General features: G+C 41.6%; 1 protein-coding gene across 1 annotated transcript in view; it reads right to left on the minus strand.

Annotated features, from left to right (window-relative positions):
- Positions 1 to 20,784, minus strand: part of htr4 (5-hydroxytryptamine receptor 4) — a 121,452-nt gene that overhangs the window by 53,579 nt on the left and 47,089 nt on the right. The window contains 1 exon segment of the mRNA XM_051072567.1: positions 1,417 to 1,530. Within this exon segment, the coding sequence (XP_050928524.1) occupies positions 1,417 to 1,530 (114 nt within the window).

Consider the following 20,784-nt stretch of genomic DNA (forward strand, 5'->3'; position numbering starts at 1 on the left):
GACGACTGGACTGTTTGTGCAGTTTGTGTTTATTCGCCTCCAGCGGCCAATGTACCAGCTGACATTAGCTGTAGCTAGCTAGCAACATGGACAACAACCGTGTATGTGTGGACTTTGTTTTTATGTGTTTTTGAGAAAACTGATTCCTCTCAGAATTCATCAGGAAGTCCGGCTGAGGCGTCCCCTCACTTCCTGTTTGTCTTTGTACATTTTTATAAACTGGAATCATTAAGATTTGAGAAAAGTCAAGTTTATTTATTTAGTGCCAAATCATAACAGAAGATATGTCAGGGCACTTTTCATGAAGACCCAACAATTCCCACCATGAGCAAACACTAGGCGACAGTGGTGAGAAAAAAGCTTCCTGTTCAGAGGCAGGGGGGAAACGCTGATGAAGGAAACCCTGCTCCTGCTTATACAGCTTACACTCCGAGCCAAAACTAGGCTGTAATCAGATAACCTGGGCACATTTTAAAAAACACTGACTTTATTAAGTGCCTGGATTAATTACTGTCAGGTTGACGGACTGATTCAAAGCTGAACTGCTTGCTGACTGGGTTTTTCTACACTGAACAGTTGTGTTGGTTGTTAACGATGTGTGTCCACCCTGTCGGGACACTCCCACTGATCAGGTGTGTGTTTTGTTGTCTGACAGTTTGTATTTGCATGTGAATTTATGCATACTGGGAATATAGACAGTGTGTGTGTGTGTGTGTGTGTGTGTGTGTGTGTGTGTATTTCCCAGTTGACAGTAAGACAATGAGGCAGGGAGAAACAAAGATGGCGTGTCATCGTCTTCTCGTCGGGGAGGTGAGATATCGCAGCCTCGACTTTCAGTTTTCTTAAACACACACGCACTGCACATATACGACTACACACACACACACACACACACACACACTAACTACTTCACTTACTTTAATTCCCACATATAAACACACACCTTCCTACTTTAACTCCTCCACCCATCACACACACCTCGTGTCAACATCCTGGGGACGAAGGTCACCCTGAGCTCTCAGGTGTCATGAGAGAGAAAGAGACAAAGAGAGAAGGAGACCGACTATCAGAGAGACAGTAAGTGAGAGAGAGGGATGGAGAGAGAGAGAAGAAAGGGTGGAGAGGACAGGAGGAGGAGAAGATGAATGAATCATCGCGGTGACAGCGGCTCCCACATTACCGGGCGTCCTCAGGACGACCTGCCTGCTCCTGCTCCGCCCTGTCACATGCATAGTTTCTCATCTACCTTCACAGTTCACAGATAATTAACCATTTCTACAAAACATAAGCTTGTGTTGCCAAAGTATTCAATTATCAAATGAGGTAATGGTGTAACAGGTGTGAAGAGAAACATTCAGCAACATTTAAAGTGTATGTATATGAGAAAGTTAAAGGAAAAAGAGAGCTCTGTCCCACCTGAGTTGTCTGTCCTTGCAGACGGCCACCATGACCAGCAGGTTTCCCAGGATGCTCATCAGCATGACCAGAGACAGGAAGCAGATCAGAGCCATCCGCTTTGGCATGCTGTCGCTATGGAAACGAAAAAAAAGAGGAGAGAACATGAAGGCATCAGTTCAGATCTGCAGAGTGAAACTACAGACTGGATCTTTTATAGAAAAGAGGAGGGAAAAAACTAAAATCAGTCTTTGTTTTGTCAGCCTGCATCAGCAAAAACTAACTGCTTGACTCAACTTTCCCAAATTAAGTTCAGGTATCGGTGCAGTTACTGGCAGTAAAACGTTTAATGAGTGAGCACTCCATCCAGATTTATATGTCATAAAGTTTCTGCTTCTCATCAAGTTGATATGAACCTACAGTATGAGGCTGTTATTTACTGCATGTCCACAGTTCAGACGTTTGGTATCTATAGTTATCTGAATGTTGCTATGATGATCTGTTCTATATCTGAGGTAGATCAAACAGCAAGACGCTGCTTAAAATCAGCCACATGAACATCAGAGAGGTTATAAAGAGACAAAGACAGAGGAGCTGTGACATAAAACCTTGTGTAACATGAAGGATGCGTCTGTTTTTCAACTCATACTGATCGCTTTAACAAAAGGAGTTGTGATTCCACCTACTTGACAAGAACTTTTTGAACATTTTACATTCGTGGCTCATTAGCAATGAGAGGGAGAAGGATCTGAGTGGGCAGGCCTGAAAAAAAACATTATTTCACATTTTTTTAGATTTAAAATCTGAGCTGACAACACAACTTTTTCTGGTCTGATTTATTTGAAATAAGTGAAGGAATGCAGGAATGAGTCCTAAAACCAGGAAGTAAGTTAGCATGTTAGCATGTTAGCACTTCCTGTTCCCTCGTCCCAGAGTCAGTGTGTTTCTGGTTAAATGTCTGAAATAAGGTCTGTGATTTTAACACAAGCTCAAGACATTTTCAGGTTTGATTCTCCGACATAAAATGGGTCAGTAAATCCCCCACTCCTGATGTTTAAGGCTTTTACGTGTCTTAAAAAAGGCGGTTGCTAACGAGTGTCTAAATGAGACTACAGAGGTTGTCGGGGACGTTAACAGGAAGAGGACAGAGCTAAATGAAATGACCAGTTAGAAGCTTAGTGGTGGAGACGTTGACGTCATGTGACCGTGGTGTAGTTGGTTTATAGCCTAACATTAGCTTTTTACTTCTGGAGATTGGATTGAGGCTTCAAACATCAGATGGCATACTCCTCTCACTGCAACACATACGCAGCCCTTTTCACTGTGGGGGTGGAATCAAACCTTCAGTGCTCTGTCTAGTCTCTGTTGCTAATCCAGCATAACATTTCACCTCCAGCCAAGAATCCACCTGAAGACTCTGAGGCCAGATCCCAAACCAGCTCCCTCCCCTCCGCCACCACTTCACCTCCAAGTGTCACTCCAAATCAAGTTACACTCGCAGCTGTGGAGGGCACTTCTAATGAAAGGGGGGGGCGGGTATATAAATGGATGGGTAGCCAAATTATGGGACGCCCTTGCCACTCTACCAGCTGTCACTATGGTAACGAATAGATGCCCTACTCGCACAGCTCGCAGAGCCTAGATGGTGAATATAAGTGATGTACTCTATATTCACGTAGTAATGCAAAATAATCCAGAGTAATTAGGAGAGACCTTACTTTTCTACAACTAGCCCAAAATAAATCAGATGAATGACATTTTTATTCTATTAAATTAAGTCACAAACTCAACTCTGAATTTAAAGTTACCACAACTGACACTTATGAGTGACTCACAATGAGGACTCTCTGATACGACACTTGTTTGTCCTGTGTGAAGAAAATGATCCAATTTTCCTCCTGGCTCAGGCTGCCGTAAGTTAAAAAGGCCAGATGTAAGGTGTGCACTCAGGAGCCACCACAGGGGGGGAACATGATATATTCTATGGCATAAAACTGCAAACTTGCATTTTCACGCCTTTACGTGTAACCTTGGCACAACTTCAGCAAAAACGTCTCAAGGTGCAGCAAAGTAGCCGGCGTGAGTTATGAATCAAAGCCCTCGGAGTGAGCTGTGTGGTTTAAGAGCTCTCTGAAAATGACTTGTTTAATCTCAGACTTGTTTGACATTGGTAATGCATTACAGTAATCCTCCTGAGGTTCGCAGTCTCTTGCACTTGAAGGCTTGACAGGGAGGGGGGGGGAAGGGAGTGGGAGGAGGGAGGAGGGGGGAGGTCGGTGCAGAGAGACACACCATCACCTCCTCTATAACAATTTAAATTTTCTATTCCTGTGTCTTCGTCCTGCAAAGATACAGAAATTCACAAGTTCGGGGCCCAATTTATTTCCAGCTTTTATGTTCTGTCCATATTATCTGTAATATGCTAATACACAGGCCTCTATGATTCACTGCTGCAGGAGTCAGGAGCCAATGCTCGTCCCTATCTGCCAAATTATTTTACTCTCTCTCTCTACCATCTGAGGTTCAAAGGCGAAGTGATAGTGTGCAAATGAGGCTTATTCTTTGATCAGTGGTGCCAACACACTAATCAGATCAAATGGGAATGCTGACAGCTTCTCAACAGAAACATCATTACCCCCCCAAAAAAGATAGAGGGGGCTCAGTAGCAGCACATTAATGTTCTTTCATCTTGAATTTGTTTGCTACACAGTCTGACCTTTCCCCTAAACAAGACATTGATATGCATGTTATTGTAGAAGAAACCACCTTTTAACACAACTGTGGGTATGACGGGCAGCGTACAAATTTACTCTCTCATGCAAGAGCCTGCCCTCATTTTGGTTTTGACAATGAATCAGAGGCAGAAGCTCGAGCAGTGCTTCCTCTCCACACACTTAACTGATCATTACTTCCCCTGTCAGCTTCAGATTATAAAGCTGCCAGCATCTGGTTTCCTAATTCTTAAGGAACAATTAAGCTCAGCACCCATCTGTCCAGTGGAGGAAAAAAGCTATATTATAAGATTTATTAGGCTTCAAGCTCTTATTCAGCAACAATATTGTTACCAGGGAGCTGCAGTTGCACAATAGTTTTGCTGCCAATTCACTGACTTGACTCTGCAATCTTAGACCTATTTCTTCCAACCTTTTCAGTGAGACTTGATTTTTACGATTTGCAAGTAAAATAATGTCTAGGTTTAAACTCTCTGTGAGGCCTCTCTCAACTACATGCTGAAATAGTCACTGAAATGGTCCTGTGTATTGTCCTGTGTATAGTGAGTATGACTGTCACGTTGTTGTTGACGTCATGTGACCGTGGTGTAGTTGGTTTATAGCCAAACATTAGCTTTTTACTTCTGGAGGTTGGATTTAGGCTTCAAACATCAGAACAGTGGTGTTCATCTGTGAAGATGATCTGATCAACTAAACCTGGAAGGATCAGAAACTTTGGTTGGTCACAGTTTATTTTCTGGAATAATCCAAAACCCATGCAAAAACTGTTTTTGTGACTACAGGGTCTTTGGTCCTGGACATGTTTTGATGTGCATAGCACAGTGGGTTTCTGTTTTTACATGGTGAAATGTCAAGTCAAGTTTATCTGTGCAGCTTATCTGTATTGCTTACTATACAAAGCAAGCTCAGCAACCGTCTTTTAATAATGTGAAATTATATTCCTTTGTGGATGAAAAATGTATCTGTACTGTGCTTATATTAAACCTTAAAGAGCAAACACTTTCAACCTGAAAAATTAGGTATTACTGGGAGTGAGTACAGCCACGCGTTGCTCCACACTCCTGCATATTTAATGTGTGTTTGGAAACAACAGGAGAGCATAACGTTTGGGAGCTTAGGTAAACCTGCAGAAAAACAGACAGTAATTTGTTCTGACTGTGGCAAAATACACTGACATGTAAGACGTGACAACTGCTCTCAATTTTCATCTTTTTCAATCCCCTCCACATCATGTGTTCTACACTGATTTTCCAGATGTACAAAGGACTGTTTCTGCAAACTGTCATTTGCTCTTAAATCCCACTTTATGAATCTGCGTGCATGTGGAAGACACACAGAAAGAAACTGCAGGAACACAGAGCCACCGTTAAAGGCTGAGGAGATCTGATACACATGAACTTTGACCTGCAGCTAAGCTGAACTTCTGGTGGGCAATCAGCGAGCAGCAGCTTCAATTAGACGCTCAGAAATGGATGAGGGGGCGACTGGGGAAATACCTTCAACAGACGAGAAGGTTTAAAGCTCTGATTTGTCATTGGACAGCTGGTTTCTTTTGCCTCTTGTAAAGAAAATGAAATGTAATAAGAGATGTTTCACATTGTTGGCTTTATTTCTACACTCCTACCTTTACCTATTCCGTCACAAATGAAAGTGGAAAATGTTTAGAAAAGAACCTCCTGCGTCAGGAAGTGAGAAAAGGTGCCAATCACCAACGCTGTCTCTGAATATCTTCTGCATCTCAGCCTTTACAGCTACTCTGGAGTCTTTTGAGTGACTGCATATCAGGTGGCTGTTCTCAACGAGCTTTAGTGTCACTGATTGGATCTTAAGAGCAAAAGGCTTTTTTTTTCCAGCCGTGATGACTGGCAGTCAGAAGCCTCAGTGGTCCAGACCAACACCCTGAAAAAGTTGATGCTGCAGTTAGAAAGCTCTTTGTGTGAGATGGCGAGAGAAATCACACGTCCGACGGTACGCTCGAGTGATTCAGCACAAACTGTTGAGTCAACCGAGGTGAGCTGATTGCAGAGAAGTCGTCGTCTTTGGAGGCCCCGGCAAACGTCAAGTATCTGCTATTGTGTCAAAGTTTAAAAGCTGTAAAATGCAACTTCTCTCCCCGAGTCAGGAGAGAGAAGTGTTTCTCCCACCTGAACACTCGACTTCAGCTGATGCAATGTTATGAATGCCGCAGCTGTTTTTCCTCCTTTAATTTTATCATTTTTATTCTTCTGTCTCCTGCACATTTATTTAGCTTACCTATGAATCATTGTTAATAGGTCATTGCTGGGGTGGATCTTTATTTAAGGAGAAAATATAGGACATAAAAACAACCTTAAAAGACAAAAACAAAAACAGACTGTTAAATCATGCAGAGTTGGGTGCACAGAGGGCTCTGACGTGCAACATCCAGTGCTGATACATGATTTAAGTGTTTCTATTCTCATGACTGTCCTCGAAAGCTCTCGTTTGTCCGAGTACACAACAACATACGATCCCCGGGCGAGAGGCGCCGAGCTTTCTTATCAGGCAGGAGGAATTTTAGAAACACGACAAGCACGGTGGGATTTCAGTTGCCTGTAATTTTCTGGGCATTTTCAGAGAGGAAACAGGAGATGAGCTTGTTTGTCAACATGATGCTGAAGCTGATATTTTAAGGTAAAATAGTTGCATAACGTTGCTTTAACAAATAAGTCAACACAGAAGCTGCGGTAGCAGCTACAAGAAGCATTTCACTTCACATTTATCAAAGAAATATGCTGATTTAAGACTGGTTATGTGCACATGTTGACTTATAACTTTATAACTAGGTTAATGTCCCACCCTCTCCACTAACATTTTATCTTAAATAACTCATTTCCAGTTGCTCACCTCCACACATCCCATATTGTCCATCCTCCATCACCAAAGCCCATTTTCTCTGTGCTCACCCAAATGTGTCCACTTCCATCAGACGCCATGCATGGGTAAACATCTTATCAGCACGGAGGGCCTCCAACTTTACATTGCTTCTTATTAAAAAAAACCTTTTGGCTGGTGCTGAAGGCCTCAGTGGGAATCTCTAATTGCAAACAATAGCTGTCTGGACACTGGCGTTCCCTCTCAGCAGGCAAAGACAAACCTGCTATTATGCAGACTGTTACCAGAGGCGATGGGTGCTGTCCAAACTGGTATCAAATGCTGTTTATCGGCGTTATAAACAAGGGAAAATGTGTCGCAAAAGAGGACTGGGTCGTGACAGATTCTCTCGCTGGCTGGGTCCAAAAGACAGCAAAAGCTGAGACCGAAAAACAAGAATAATTAGGCTTGAAAGCTCGGGAGTAAAACTAAATTAGGAAAGCAGGTGGTTTACTCAGCTGGAAAAATTCGACAAAGGACAATAAATCAATGCATTAGAAAAAGCGGCCTTGGTGATTACATTATATTTTTAGTGGGAATGAGCAGAAATGAGGATTCTCCTACTTAAAAAGTTCAGCATGTTATCTGCTTTATATCAAATAGGATCGCCCAAAGAAAAAAATCTGAAAAGCTGAATGAAATTAAACAGGTAGGGTTTTAACTTCAGTAAATGCTTTATCACATCTGTATCCATCTCAAACCTCTGGATTTCATTTTTGTCCCGACTAGGGGAGAAAAATAAACTTTCAGAAACCACCGTGGCAACCGTTCAACCTGACACCTGTGTGTAATCTTTTTAAATAAACTTTGAGCCAAAAATTCCTCCCAGACTCCAGGACCAATAAATGAAACATCATTTATAACCTTTTACATTTCAAATCTGGAATTACACACCTTTGTGCTTGTCAGTCAAGTTTTGACGTGGTGTTTTAGTCACAGTGAAGGTGCCCACCTCTAAACAGTCGGTCTGTGATTTGCTCCCTATAAGTGAGCTGTGTTTTTCCAGCTCACTTATAGGTTTATTTTCTTTGCTGTGACAAGCGCTCTTTGAGCAAATGACTGCGGCTGGAGGTTTTGCCTCTGAACGGCAGTTTTCTGTTTCTGTGCTGAGCTGACGGGTCAAACTGGAGTTTTGTTCCAATTAGACTCTGTTATCTTTACTTACTACAGAAAACAGCGCAAGGAGAGAAGCAGCGAGAAGGTATGAAACTCAGTCTGGGTTGAAAGTGTTGTGTCAAACAGCTCAAGAGAGCATTTAAGTGTTTGTGACGGTTCCAACAAGTGAAACTCGTTGCTGCTTCCATTGCTTGTAGTGTGATGAACATTGTAAGCGACAGACGGTCCAGTGAGAAAGAAACGACCTGGCTCTGTTACTACTTCATTTGCCTGATGGTGACTGCCTACAGATTTCTAATGGGGAAAAATCTACACTGGTCTTGTATATCTGCAACTCAGAAATGAAAACACAAAAAATGGAGATTAGGGAAAAGTCCTGTGGTCAGACAATGAGACCTATTGTAAACAAAGCTCCAGGTCAGATAAACTTATCTGGAAGAGGAAATGATGGCTAACAGAAAAATGAGGACTAAAACACCGGTTGTAAATATTCATCACAGTTTATGGACTGACTTCCTCTTCAGCTTTGACTTGCTATGCTGCAGTAGTTCCCAGTATCCCAAGAATATATGGCAAGACAGCATCAGTCAAAACTTTGGAACAGCCTCTTTTACAGGTTTTAGTTGAAATGTAAGCAGTTTCAAGTCCAGTGAATAACCTTTAATGGTACAAAGGTTAACTACCCAAGGATGTACATGAAGTAAATGATGCCTTGAAAGTTGTTGCAAACCATTCCTACAGGTGTCCAAACTTTTTATCACCAGCAAAGAGTTGGAACAAACTGTGTTTGTACAAACCTCTGAGGAATTATCTGGGCAGTACAGCACCGCAGGAAGTAGGACTGTATATGGCTGTTACAATGGTGAGAAAAGGGGAATTAACAAAGGAAGACTGACTGGTTTATCAGAGGTGCAGCAAGAAAATGACCCAAAACACGACCCTGACTTCTTGTTCTAAAGGAACTGAACATGACGGTGGCTTCAAACGATGGAGGACCAGCACAGTCTCCAGACTAAAAGACCAGGGAGCTTAGGATGAACTGGAAAGAAGTGCAACACAACTTCTTCAACGGTGTTGGGACATCATGTCATCATGTTTCTAGATCTCAGCACAGAGGTACTTTAGTGAGTATTGTAATCATAATAGAAATAACGGCAAAATTACAAATATATGAACCAAGCTGTATTAAACTGGAATTCAATCAATCACAAAGAAATGATAAGAAAAATATATTTTTTGTACAAAAATGCAGCGAAACCTTTAAGAGTCAGTTGATCTGTATGCCTGTCAACAAAAACATGTGTCACATGACCTTAGCTTCTATAGATTTAACCAATCAATGAGGCACAAACAAAAACAACCCAACAAACTGAAACACAAGGAGGAACAGAAAATAATCCGACAATCCGACTTGACCTGACATTTACTGGGATACATTAACAGGATATTTTTGGTTGTGATTACAGTTTGTACGCAAAGCTGATTGTTTACGCAATTAAATGAAGCTTATTAAAGTCTGCCCTGTGCACCCGTCGTCATGATTGCAAATGTCAGGTTCTTGTAACTCCCTCCACATCCTGAGCTGATAACTTCACCAAGCTCACAGTCTACAACCCAATAAGTCCCTCCAGTTATCTCAGAGATTTAAAACTGAATCATTTTCACCTCACGAAACAGAGCTGAGGTGAATGCGATGCCATAATTGGACCAAATCCTGCAGTTAAAGAGATAAAAAAAATAACACACAAAAATGAAAAATAGAGAGAATTTGACAGATTCAGCAGAGATCTCTTTAAAAACAAAAAGAGGAAAACACCACCTGCCAAGATGAACTGGAGAATACAAGAGAAGCAATCATAATCATCAGCAGCGCACAATTGCAATCATTCAGACACTCACATGATCCCTTCAAACTCACACAAACATGCATACACACAGATGAATTTGTGTATCAATCAAAACCCATTCACTCTCTGTATTTTGCCTTTTTCTTTCCTCTCAGCATCAGAAAAGCACATCAACCACAGCCCCAGTCTGTCCACAGCATCCACTGATATCTACACCTGCATAGTAAAACACCTCAATTTCAATATTCTTTTAAAACCCAGACTGGGTATTTTTATGGGGCAGCGACAGGGAATAGAATATGAGTAGATGCATCCTGTTTACGAATTTAAATTCTGGAGTCAGGTGAGGCCACTTTTCCTTTCACAGGAAGTGGTAAATCAAAACTGTGGAGTGAAATACAAACCGTTTCCTAAACAGCAGCAACAACAACAGAAAAAGTTGGACTCATAATGAGTCTCTAAGTCCAGCCGTGAACATGAGCGGTTTACCTGATGTCAACCCGCAGGATATTTTGCGTATCAATCTTGAATTTTCCATCAGCTGCTTTTCATTGCTGGGCACACAAACACCTCCTCCTCACTCATTTTGTTGTGATTCTCTCGGTCAGGATGCTGTCAGTGTCTCATACATCAAAGTTACATTTCAGGTGATTGGACCAACATTTAACCAACTGACAGATGACTGACAGGAGCTTTTCCTCCTCTGAGACATCAGCTTCAGTAAGTCAGATGAATATCCCACTTGGTAAGTCGTCCTTGACTTTTGATTCATGTTTTCAAACCAGGCAGACACAAAAGCTGTTTGGAAAGATCGTACATTTCCACTGAAATCAGTTTCTGAATCAGTTTAATAAGTTCAGAGCTGAGAAGTGGCTGAAGTTGTTGCTCAGACAAAAGAAGTGATGTGGTGCCGACCAGCTGTCAGCAGTCACAGATAGTGTATAACACTTTTAATAGGCTGATGCACAGCAGCAGAAAATAAACAAGTGTTAAGAAAGCCTAGGGTTTTTTTTGCCAGGTTGTTGCTCAGGTCAAAACACAGCAGTGCTCATGGCTGTGGTTCGTCAACTAAACTCACATTTCTCTAGATTGGTCTGGCTCAGCTGTCCGTTACTGGATGTTCTAGGACACACAGCTAAAGCCGAGGCTACTGGTGTTATGACAAGTTAAAACCAGTTGACAACACTGTCAGCAGCCCGGCAGGAGAGACACTCCTCAGTGAGGTAGGATTTCATCACTGAGTTGTTACCAAGAAACAAGAATGAATGTTCATATCATGTCATTTCTCAGTCTTCTACCTTAAGTGAGGACTTCCTGCTTCCTGACAGTGTAATACTGATGGTCCAGGAATAGCTGAGCCCATTTCAGGTCGTTGAAACTCATTTGGACTCCTGAGATGGTTCCCTGAACGTAATGTGCCGACCCTGTCTTCCTGAATGTGGCGGTTAATGATGTGTGACCAATGGTGTAGGCAGGGTAGGACAATAAGTGTGCACTAACCGTCCTGACATTAAATACACCAGAGAGGGTTTCTTACTGAAACAAAATGTGACCGTTGCTTTGCATCCTTTCCGTACGCGGTCCATTGAAGCTCAAATGGCCCAAATAAAAATGAAGGAGAGCTTGTCGACAAAAGTCGAACAGAATCACTTTCTCTTCTCTGATGGTGATAACAAGAAGAGTCCAGACTGTGGATTCTCCTTGTTTGACTTTTTCTTCTGGACTCTCTGAGACCTTCAGATGCCAGTGTTAAATAATAAAACCTTGCATTTGTGCACTTTCAAATGCCAGTTCCTCCTGTCCACATGTCAACGTGTCCTTGGGCAACACACAGAACCCTAAATTGCCTTACTCTCCATGAAACAATAAGATACTTACTACAGCTGGGACAGGCAGCTCTGCAAAAATAGGCTCCTACGCCTCCTCTTGGCTCTGCAGATTTTGGCCAATGACAGGGCTTTTTAGAGAGAGCGTTTTTATTGGCTGGAGCGTGTTCATGTCCCTTCAAATGGACATGTCAATAGGACATCCTGTACTTCTGGACAAGCACCAGGCTGTTGCCTTTTCTGCAGGGTCATCATAAAGTCGTATGTTGCTAAGAGTTCTGCCTCCTGCTAACCGTAGCCAAATGCTCATGGTTGTGGCTGTGCTGCTTGTCTTGCTTGTGTTATGCGCCCATGTGAAACGCGTGCATGTGCCCGTGCTCGTTTCCTCATCACGGCGAATGAGGAAAGGTATTTTTGCCTCTCTTAGATTCCTGCCTACCCCAGCTTTAATTACTGACCCTTAAAGGTCACAGTAGATGTATTTTTCCACCTGCTTCTCTCTGCTTTCAAACTTTAAGCTAAGCTAAGCTAAATAGCTCCTGGCTCAAATTCCACAGAAAACGCAAGGGTTTAAAAGAATTTTAGCAATCTGTCAATCAAGTTAATCTCATGAATGGAGAGCAGCACTTACATCAGTGTCGATATTTTACCTGCTCAAATTAAATAAGTAACGAGAGCCAATTGTGATATTTTATTATACAGGTAAGTTCTCAGCCCCAGGAAAACGTACTAACTGATATCATATTCATAAAGCCTTGGATTGAAGCCAGAAAAGCCAATGACACCCCAGTGTTCAGATCTAGCACAGTGATGTATTAAACCTTTATCACACACAGCAGCTGGATCTAATCTTATCTAATTACTTGATCTCTAATTAACCTGCCTACTCCTCTCAGCTGTGAAAGTGTTACTTGACTGTTTGTGTCAATTACAGGTAATTGTAACACTGTGTATCACAGGAGGATATACTGTGGATTCTATAAATACTGGTGGCTGATAGGGGGTCAGTAAAGGTCGCAGATTACTTAAGGCGCCATTAAATGTGTAGGAAATAATGAGGCTCAGGCTTTTTCCTCTCCACCTCACGCACCAACCCTCCATCTCGCCTTCCGTGATTTCAGAGCGGGTGAAAACAAATATGAGTGAGTCACAGTCCTGAATTCAATAGAAGGAAACAGGCAGCAACTTCTTTCCCTTTTTTTTCCCCAAAGTCACTGACTAATTCCTCGTGTGATTCAAACTCAAATTAGTGACAGAGCAGCGTGAGGCATCAGACAGCCGTTCGTGTTAATGTGGAATAAGAAGAGCTGCGAGTCTTTTGAAGCTAATTGTCTTCATAACAATTTCCCCCGGGGGTACAAGGCGTGATTCTGGCAGCTTCCCACACACATGCACACATCCTGAAGTCGAAGAGGTGACACGCGACAGGCCACTTACTTTCCATCAGTTTCTCTGGTAGTACATCCATTTCCCCTCCAATTATCAACCATTTATTGGCCTCATCCTGATGTCGGCTTTGCCTGAAATGCGACAGGGGAAATCTGGAAATGGGTTGCACCTGGGGCCCGGTCTGACTGAATCTGGTACTGAGCTGGCGTTAACACATGTGACCCACCACAACACCACATCCCATCTCCACTCACAGCTCCCATTAGACAAAGACATGCTTCAGAGGTGAGGCCAAATTACCAAATAACTGCCAGTTCCAAAGAGACATGACTGACATCTCTTAACATGGAAATTATCATTCCAAAGTCTAAATCGTCTCTTTTTGCTGCTCAGTCTCCGACCGACTGGTTATGAGTCAGAACTGACAGCCTTCAGAGAAAGAAGAAATCTCTCCCAATCAAAGTATTTTTCATGAGTTACATCCATAAAACTACAAGCTGCAGAGAAAATTATGACAAGTGCAACTAACAAATAACCATGAGCCTACAACCAAGCTAACGCTATATGAGGCTGCACTGATGCTGATTTTGTTAGAGCTGGAATGATTAGCTGATTGACAGAAACTTTGTTTGCTAGATTAATCTGTAATGAAATCTTTAGTCACAGTGTTTAATATAATATTCCCAACTAATTAAGCAAGAAGTGACTTTAAAAGCTGCAAAAAGTTTAGAGCTCTTTACCTGGACATACATCTGCACACTTGATTTTGATTTTACTTGGATATAAAACGTTTGGAGTTTGGGGAAAGCTCTTCCCTGTTTCAACACGACACCGTCCCTGCACACAAACCCTTACGTTGGCATTACAGGTTGCTTGCTCCTGTGTACTGGAGCATCATCGTCATGGTAACAAAAATAAACGAGCAGTTAACGTTGCGAAACAGTCTCAGTGTAGTTAGGATTAAGAAAAGGTTGTGGTTTGGGTTAAAACTGGTTGTGGAACGGTTATGGATTAAAAAAACAACACTGTCCCATCCAACCTCCTCCTCCACGCACTTCTAGTTTATTATAATTACTAATAATAATTACTATATGTCGCTTAATAAACTGCTGCAGAGACAACCTACAGGCTCGTTTTTTGCAGAACAGTCTCAGAAAACGGCATTAATCCCTTTCTGATGCCATATTAGTCAGCAGTAGAATTATCATTACTCACACACAGTCAAACACAAATGATGGGAACACAGTCTCATTTTTCTCTGTGATAGATTGACTTATGTAAGTTTAATTTTCCATTTTTGGCATCAAGCTGAAGCTCATACCCACACCAAGTGACAGTGTGTGCAACAGCAGAGGATACATTTTGAAATCCAAAACAATCGCAGTTAGAGCGCATCATGTGGAGGAAACACAGTCTTATTTACATACTGACAGACCAACTGGAAATATTTTGGTTTTAATGAAACGACACATCCATCTCCCGAGGACTCCTGGGGAAATTCAAGCTGGTGACGGCCGCAGTCAAACATCAGTTTAGGTTGCCTGGCAACATGTTCTGACCAAGTGTAAATGACTGTGCTTTTGTTTTGGCCCCACATCACACAGATCCAGCATGGTGATTCAAGTCACACAGGCGGTGAACAAATCTTACTGTACGCTCAATTTTAAACCAGCGACGTTCACGTGAAACGCAACTATCAAAGAAATCCTACTTTTTACTGAACGACTGCTGAAAATAATTATAGTGTTAGCCACTGTAGAGGTGGTATTTATCCCTGCCTGTTCTGTATTGATGATACGAGCAATTACACAGCAGAACATAAACACAACTGCAGCAACAGCATGAAGAGTGGTGTGTATGTTTACCTGCCATTCATGTCTTTGTTAAGTAGAATTGGCAGCAGCCTTCAAAGTCACAGTTTGACGTCTGCTGGCGCACATTTATCATTATTCCCTGTTACACACGGTTACTGTTTCTTTCACTGTTAGCAGCCTGATATTAGAGGTCTTCTGTTTATACTGCAAGCCTAATGGTTACTGACTATCTTTTTAACAAACAGCCCATTTAATATACCCACCATCAAGATGTGTGTTGAGTGACTGGATTGCAGTTGGAAAGTAATTCGCCACCTGAAAACACAGGTGTAACTACCTCGGCCAAACCACATCTGGATGGACAGAACACAAGTGGAAATATGCTGTCAACTTATTAACGTTTAATGTAATCAGGCTAAAATCATGTCTAAGAACAACCTTGATAAGTGACATATATACATCATTATCTAAAACAATTTGTTAATTTGTTGTTATAAATTCTCTTCCTTGTTTTATAATTTACTAATATTTATTGATTTCTTATTGATGCCATGGGACTAATAAAGGATTATCATATGTTATCTTATTTAAACTTTTAGAACTGACAACAGGTGCAGTTATTAAATGCAGGCAAACTGTCAAAACTTCATGTGAAAACCTTCTGGTAAACAAATTTCCTCTGAGAACAGCATCTCCCTCATCTCTTCCTGTTTCACTCGACCTAAAAACATTTGATTTGTATGGAAGGTGGAAATGAGAGTGAGAAGACTGTAATTAATCTACAGCTACAGCACATTGTTGACTGTGAGTTGACTGCTCATTAGCTTGTGATTGCCACATTTATTCATGTTTTTGACAATAATGCCTTATTCTGGGCATCGTCACAGCTATCAGCTATTCATAACAGTACAAATCAACCTAATTAGGAGCATTTCAGGCCTTCTTTAGTGGAGTTTTGTCTACGTCTGTCTCTCAGGAAAGTCAAACTAACAGCTATTTGAAATTGTCCAGTGACCTGATTCTTCCCCAGCTTTCCCTCTACATGTATTCAGAAAAGAAGGAAATTTGAATGTGTTTATGCAACACAGGATGCTGAGGATGACTCATCTGAGAGAAGTTAAGAATTTTATAATATAAGCTGTGTTTTACATGAAACTGTTTCAACATTTTTTACAATTTCAGACAGAATAGTTGAGCACTATAAGGCAACAGCATTCAGAGAATAATATGAGATGAAATACAGAGCAGCAAGAGAAGCCAGAGTATTTTATGTTGATCTCTCTCCTGTTGGATTAGGATATATTTTGGGAGGTTGCTGTGTGTTGGAGTGAGGAGTGGAGTCTCCTGCCTGGAGACGGATGTTCGCTAAAGCTCTTAAGATCTGGGATGAGTGCAATATTGAGTGCATATATAGCTAAAGGGATTCCCACACTGGATTCAGTGAGCTCAGAAAAGAAAGTGTAAGTGTAGTGAAAAGAGAGTCAGAGACACTGGGAAGGTTAACAAGGGAAGGAGAGACAGAAATGGAAAGGCAGAGTGTGAAGACAAAGAAAGCTGAAAAAGAAACAGTCGGCCACAATCTGGCAAAGACGGACAGTGAGGAGACTGAACAAACAGAGAGATGATGGAGGGAGGAAGAGGGGGAATGGCTTCTGCAGACTTTTCTCACCTTGGTATGACTGGCCCACATTAATCCATCATTCAGTGTCATTGCATTTGCTGAGCTCAGATAGGTCCTCAGACTTCACTTCGGGCAAGAAGAGTCAGGGTCAAACTAATGTGAAAATGCTGCTTAGGCCCAAATCAGCTGTTATTGTCCTCTGGACCTTGTGCAGCAACTTGGTCATCAGTTTTATTTTTCCAGAGGAGGGTGACTGAGAGAATTAGTCTGTTTGCAGCATTTGCCCTGTTTCACATTCAGTTACATCCACACACTGACCTCCAGTCTTCAGCTGATCATTGAGCCACTGCAGAAAGTGAGGATCTGACACCTTTCTCATTTTACTGGCTGTGATTTTAAACTGCACACACCTGAATGCAAGCTACAATCTAATGCTATCATGCTATGCTAGAGCCTGTGAAGTTTACAGATGTGGGGGAATAACTGAATTTTGGGGGAGCTACACAGGACGTTTTAGAGACGTGACACATCTACTCTCAGCATGAAGCAGCTGAGCTTTGCCACAGTAATCAATGTAAGCTGCTGCACCACCTACAGAGACCACACATCCCTGCTGCTGAGCCACGCAGCCGAAGTGTGAACTTCTCATTCCTCTGATAGGGAAACTGCAGGTGGTAAACTCAGTAAAAGCAAAATCTGAAAAATACATTTATCTGCTTTTGTTTAATCACTCATGTTTGCTGGATCTGTATCAGACAGGTTTATGGTTTAAAATATGAGCCCAGATTTGAATCAATATATCTGACAGAGTCTTTGTGCCACAGTTTACACCTCCTGAACATTACTGTTGCTATGAATCACCCAACAGAGGATAGAGCTGCCCAGAACGCTGCATCTCCTCCAGAAGTTGATCTATTTTAAATGTATTCACTTAAAGAATAATTTCCAGTAATGCCCTATTTTCCCATGAGTTTGGCTGTAAATGATTGATAGAGACAAACATCTGGAATCAGTACAGTACTGAGCAAGAACATGACGTCCAACAGAGGCAGCAGCTCCTGTGTTCTGCTCGGTAAAATTACTGTTTTTGTCAATGGAGTCTGGTTTAAGCTTTTTTTATCAGTAGCAGGCATTTCAGAGGCAGATATCCTCAAACTCCAGCTCATAAAACTGAAACTGAACTGACCCTTTAACATTTGGGCAAAAGATGTCAGAGACAAATAAAACACTCAGCACTATTGTTGTGTTCAAAGCTTTAAATAAAGTTTCTCCCTCATCACTTCTCCACTTCTCTGTAAAGTAGAATTCTGATTTATAGTTACAGTTAATTTTATCCAAACACAGACTTTGTTTGTGTCTGATTCACTCCAGCTGCTCCTCCTTCCCTGCTGTCTTTGTTCAAGTGTGAAATTTACTGTGTTAATGGGACAAATTAACATTCACAAACTTACACGTGCATACACCCACATTCCACACACACACACACACACACACACACACACTGCAGGCTGTGTGGGCTGTACTCTGGAGATCAGACCTTTGGTTAAATGCTTTCCATAAAGCTCACATTGGTCTACGTATGAAATAACTTATTGTTTACTTATCTAACCTTTCCACAAATTACTTAAGTCAGGTATAATACATACTGTAGTCAGGGCGCAACTTAAGTTACATTTCTCTGTTATTTTCTCCTCTTTTAAAGGTTTTACTTCACATAAATATAGCACTTTGTTTCTCTCTCGGCAGCTGATTAGATGTGAGTGTCCTCTCTGTTGCTTGGTTACTTGTTTTCTTTGGTAAAGGGCAGCCAGTGAAGAAGCTGCAGTGAGCTGACAAGAGAAATTCATGCAGGTGGGTAAATGTGAGTCAAAGCGATTTTATTTTACAGACCTGGACAGGAGACGCTGCCTGGTGTGTGTGTGTGTGCACGTGGGAAATTTGACATTATTTTGTTTCTTTGTTATGGTTTAGATGGGTTCAATGCACATTTCTATACATATGTATCTGTAGTATATATACGTATGTATATAAGTATGTGTAGATGCACTGTTTCATCCCACCAGTCGCTACTGTTACCAACATGTTCACTCGTTCTGTCACCATTCTGTCTTTTCCATCTTAAAAGAATTCTACTGATCTCCATCATCGTCAGAAAGGGTCAATAAGCCTCAGCTCAGTCTGCTAATACTTGGTATAAACACGAAAATGATCCAGTTGCCTCCTGCTCTCCTCAGCGTGCATCTTGGATCTGGTCTGAGGAGGACCAAGATGACAGCAGAGCCGCTCTGCGAGGCCTGATCCCTCCTGACAAGCCCAACTGCAGCTCCCCTCCCACTCAGCCACAGTCGAGCTGACAGCCAGTCACCAAAATACCAAACAGACGCAGGCGAGAGACAAACCTGGAGTATGTACGCCAGACTAAAATACCACTTTTTTGGCTCAAAGCTTCACCGTGCATCGTGAGGAAAACACACAGCCCAGAAGCAGAAACAGCCTCAGAAAGAAATCTGTGTATCAGACAGACAGTGACACAGAGATAATGTGTGAGATGTTTTACATATAAAAAACACATCTGATCTCAAAGGAAACTGTCCATGTATTTTGACCACATTATTAAACTTTAAATGGCTCTGTTTAGACTCTCCTGGTTCAGGTTCAGGGAAAGCTCCTGGTCTGGTTTAATACAGAAAAAGTTCTCAGTGACTTCAGACACTACCTGTTTATTTATCGAACCTTAACCAAGGTGTTTTGTTGCCTAAACCTACGATTATACGTCAAAGTAAAATGACTAAAACCTCATGTGATGTTAGTGAAGAGTTCTGACGCAGTGAACTTCAAACATCTCAATTCAGTCAAAGATATTAATCACTTTAAGGATGCGTCATGAGAACTAATGTATGTGTCTTAAAGCACAACGTGACAAGACTGATCAGAGATCAGCGGGAAGATCAGAGCGGAGCATCCTGAGACTGTAGGGACCTCAGCGTCTTGCTCAAGGACACTCCAGCAGATTCTTGTGTGGCGGTCCTCCAGCTGATGGACAGCCGGCCTGCTTGCTATGCCGCCCTGCAGCCAGTGTTAAATAGATTTGGAAAATGAGGCTTAATTTTGGGTCAATAACCCGCCTGCTCTTTCCATGACAGAAGAGGGATGAAATTTGCCTTTCAGATTCGTCACTTTAAAAAACCGACACGTTCTGCTGCAAAGTGCTTTGAGGCAAAGGGCATGAAAATATAACTCCAATCCAAATTACTGTGCGTCCTCTGGAGACCTCTGCTATAAACACGGGAATTTTTACACAGTGATGTGGAATTATTCATCAGTCATAAAGTTTTTATTTCCATTCGCAGAACTCTGATGGAGCTCTGGGGCGACTTTATCGAAACCTGACTCTGAAACCAGGACAGAAACCGTGATACAAACATCCACAATACTACGATACAGGAAAATGGAGCCACTTCACTCCAAGTAACACTATAAATCACAAATGTATTATTCTATTTAAAGTCAGGGGAGACTGTTTATTAGTAAATATTAGACCATTTTATTGTCCTCAAACTGAATGTGTCATGTGAAGCAAGTGACACAAGTAAAGCAGAAATAAAACTGAGTATGTTTCTGTACAGTACATATCTACTACCTGAAATTTCAGGGGATGAAAACAATACATGATTGTATTAAAACTCAGCTCACAACAGTTTTGAAACAAACTAGTTCCTATAGTTTTTTCCTGTTACTGAAACATCTTACATCTTCATACTTGTCCAAAAGCTGCAGTGATTGTATAACTTCACAGACAAACAGAAATGTGAGAGAAGTGGGTTTTAATTAAACTGTTGCTCTACAACACATGCAGTGTATTTAATGAGAACAAAACTGAACCGGCTCCAAATCATCGATTACCAAACAGGAGCAAAAGTCAAGTTTTAGTCTCTTTACAACATCTTTATGAAGATGAAGAGATCATATGAAAAGAGAGAAAGTAAGTGCAAATGTGAAAGAGTGTAAACAAAGAATAAGATAAGAGTTAAGCAGAGATAATAAGTGTTTGGAGGACGTATGATTTAATAAGAAGTTACAAAAGTGAGGTGGCTGAACGGGCTGTCGGGTCATGTGATCAGAGAGGACGTGGTTTTAAATAAACTATGGCGC

The sequence above is a fragment of the Lates calcarifer genome, linkage group LG8 (assembly GCF_001640805.2).
Source record: "Lates calcarifer isolate ASB-BC8 linkage group LG8, TLL_Latcal_v3, whole genome shotgun sequence".
Classification (NCBI taxonomy): Eukaryota; Metazoa; Chordata; class Actinopteri; family Centropomidae; genus Lates; species Lates calcarifer.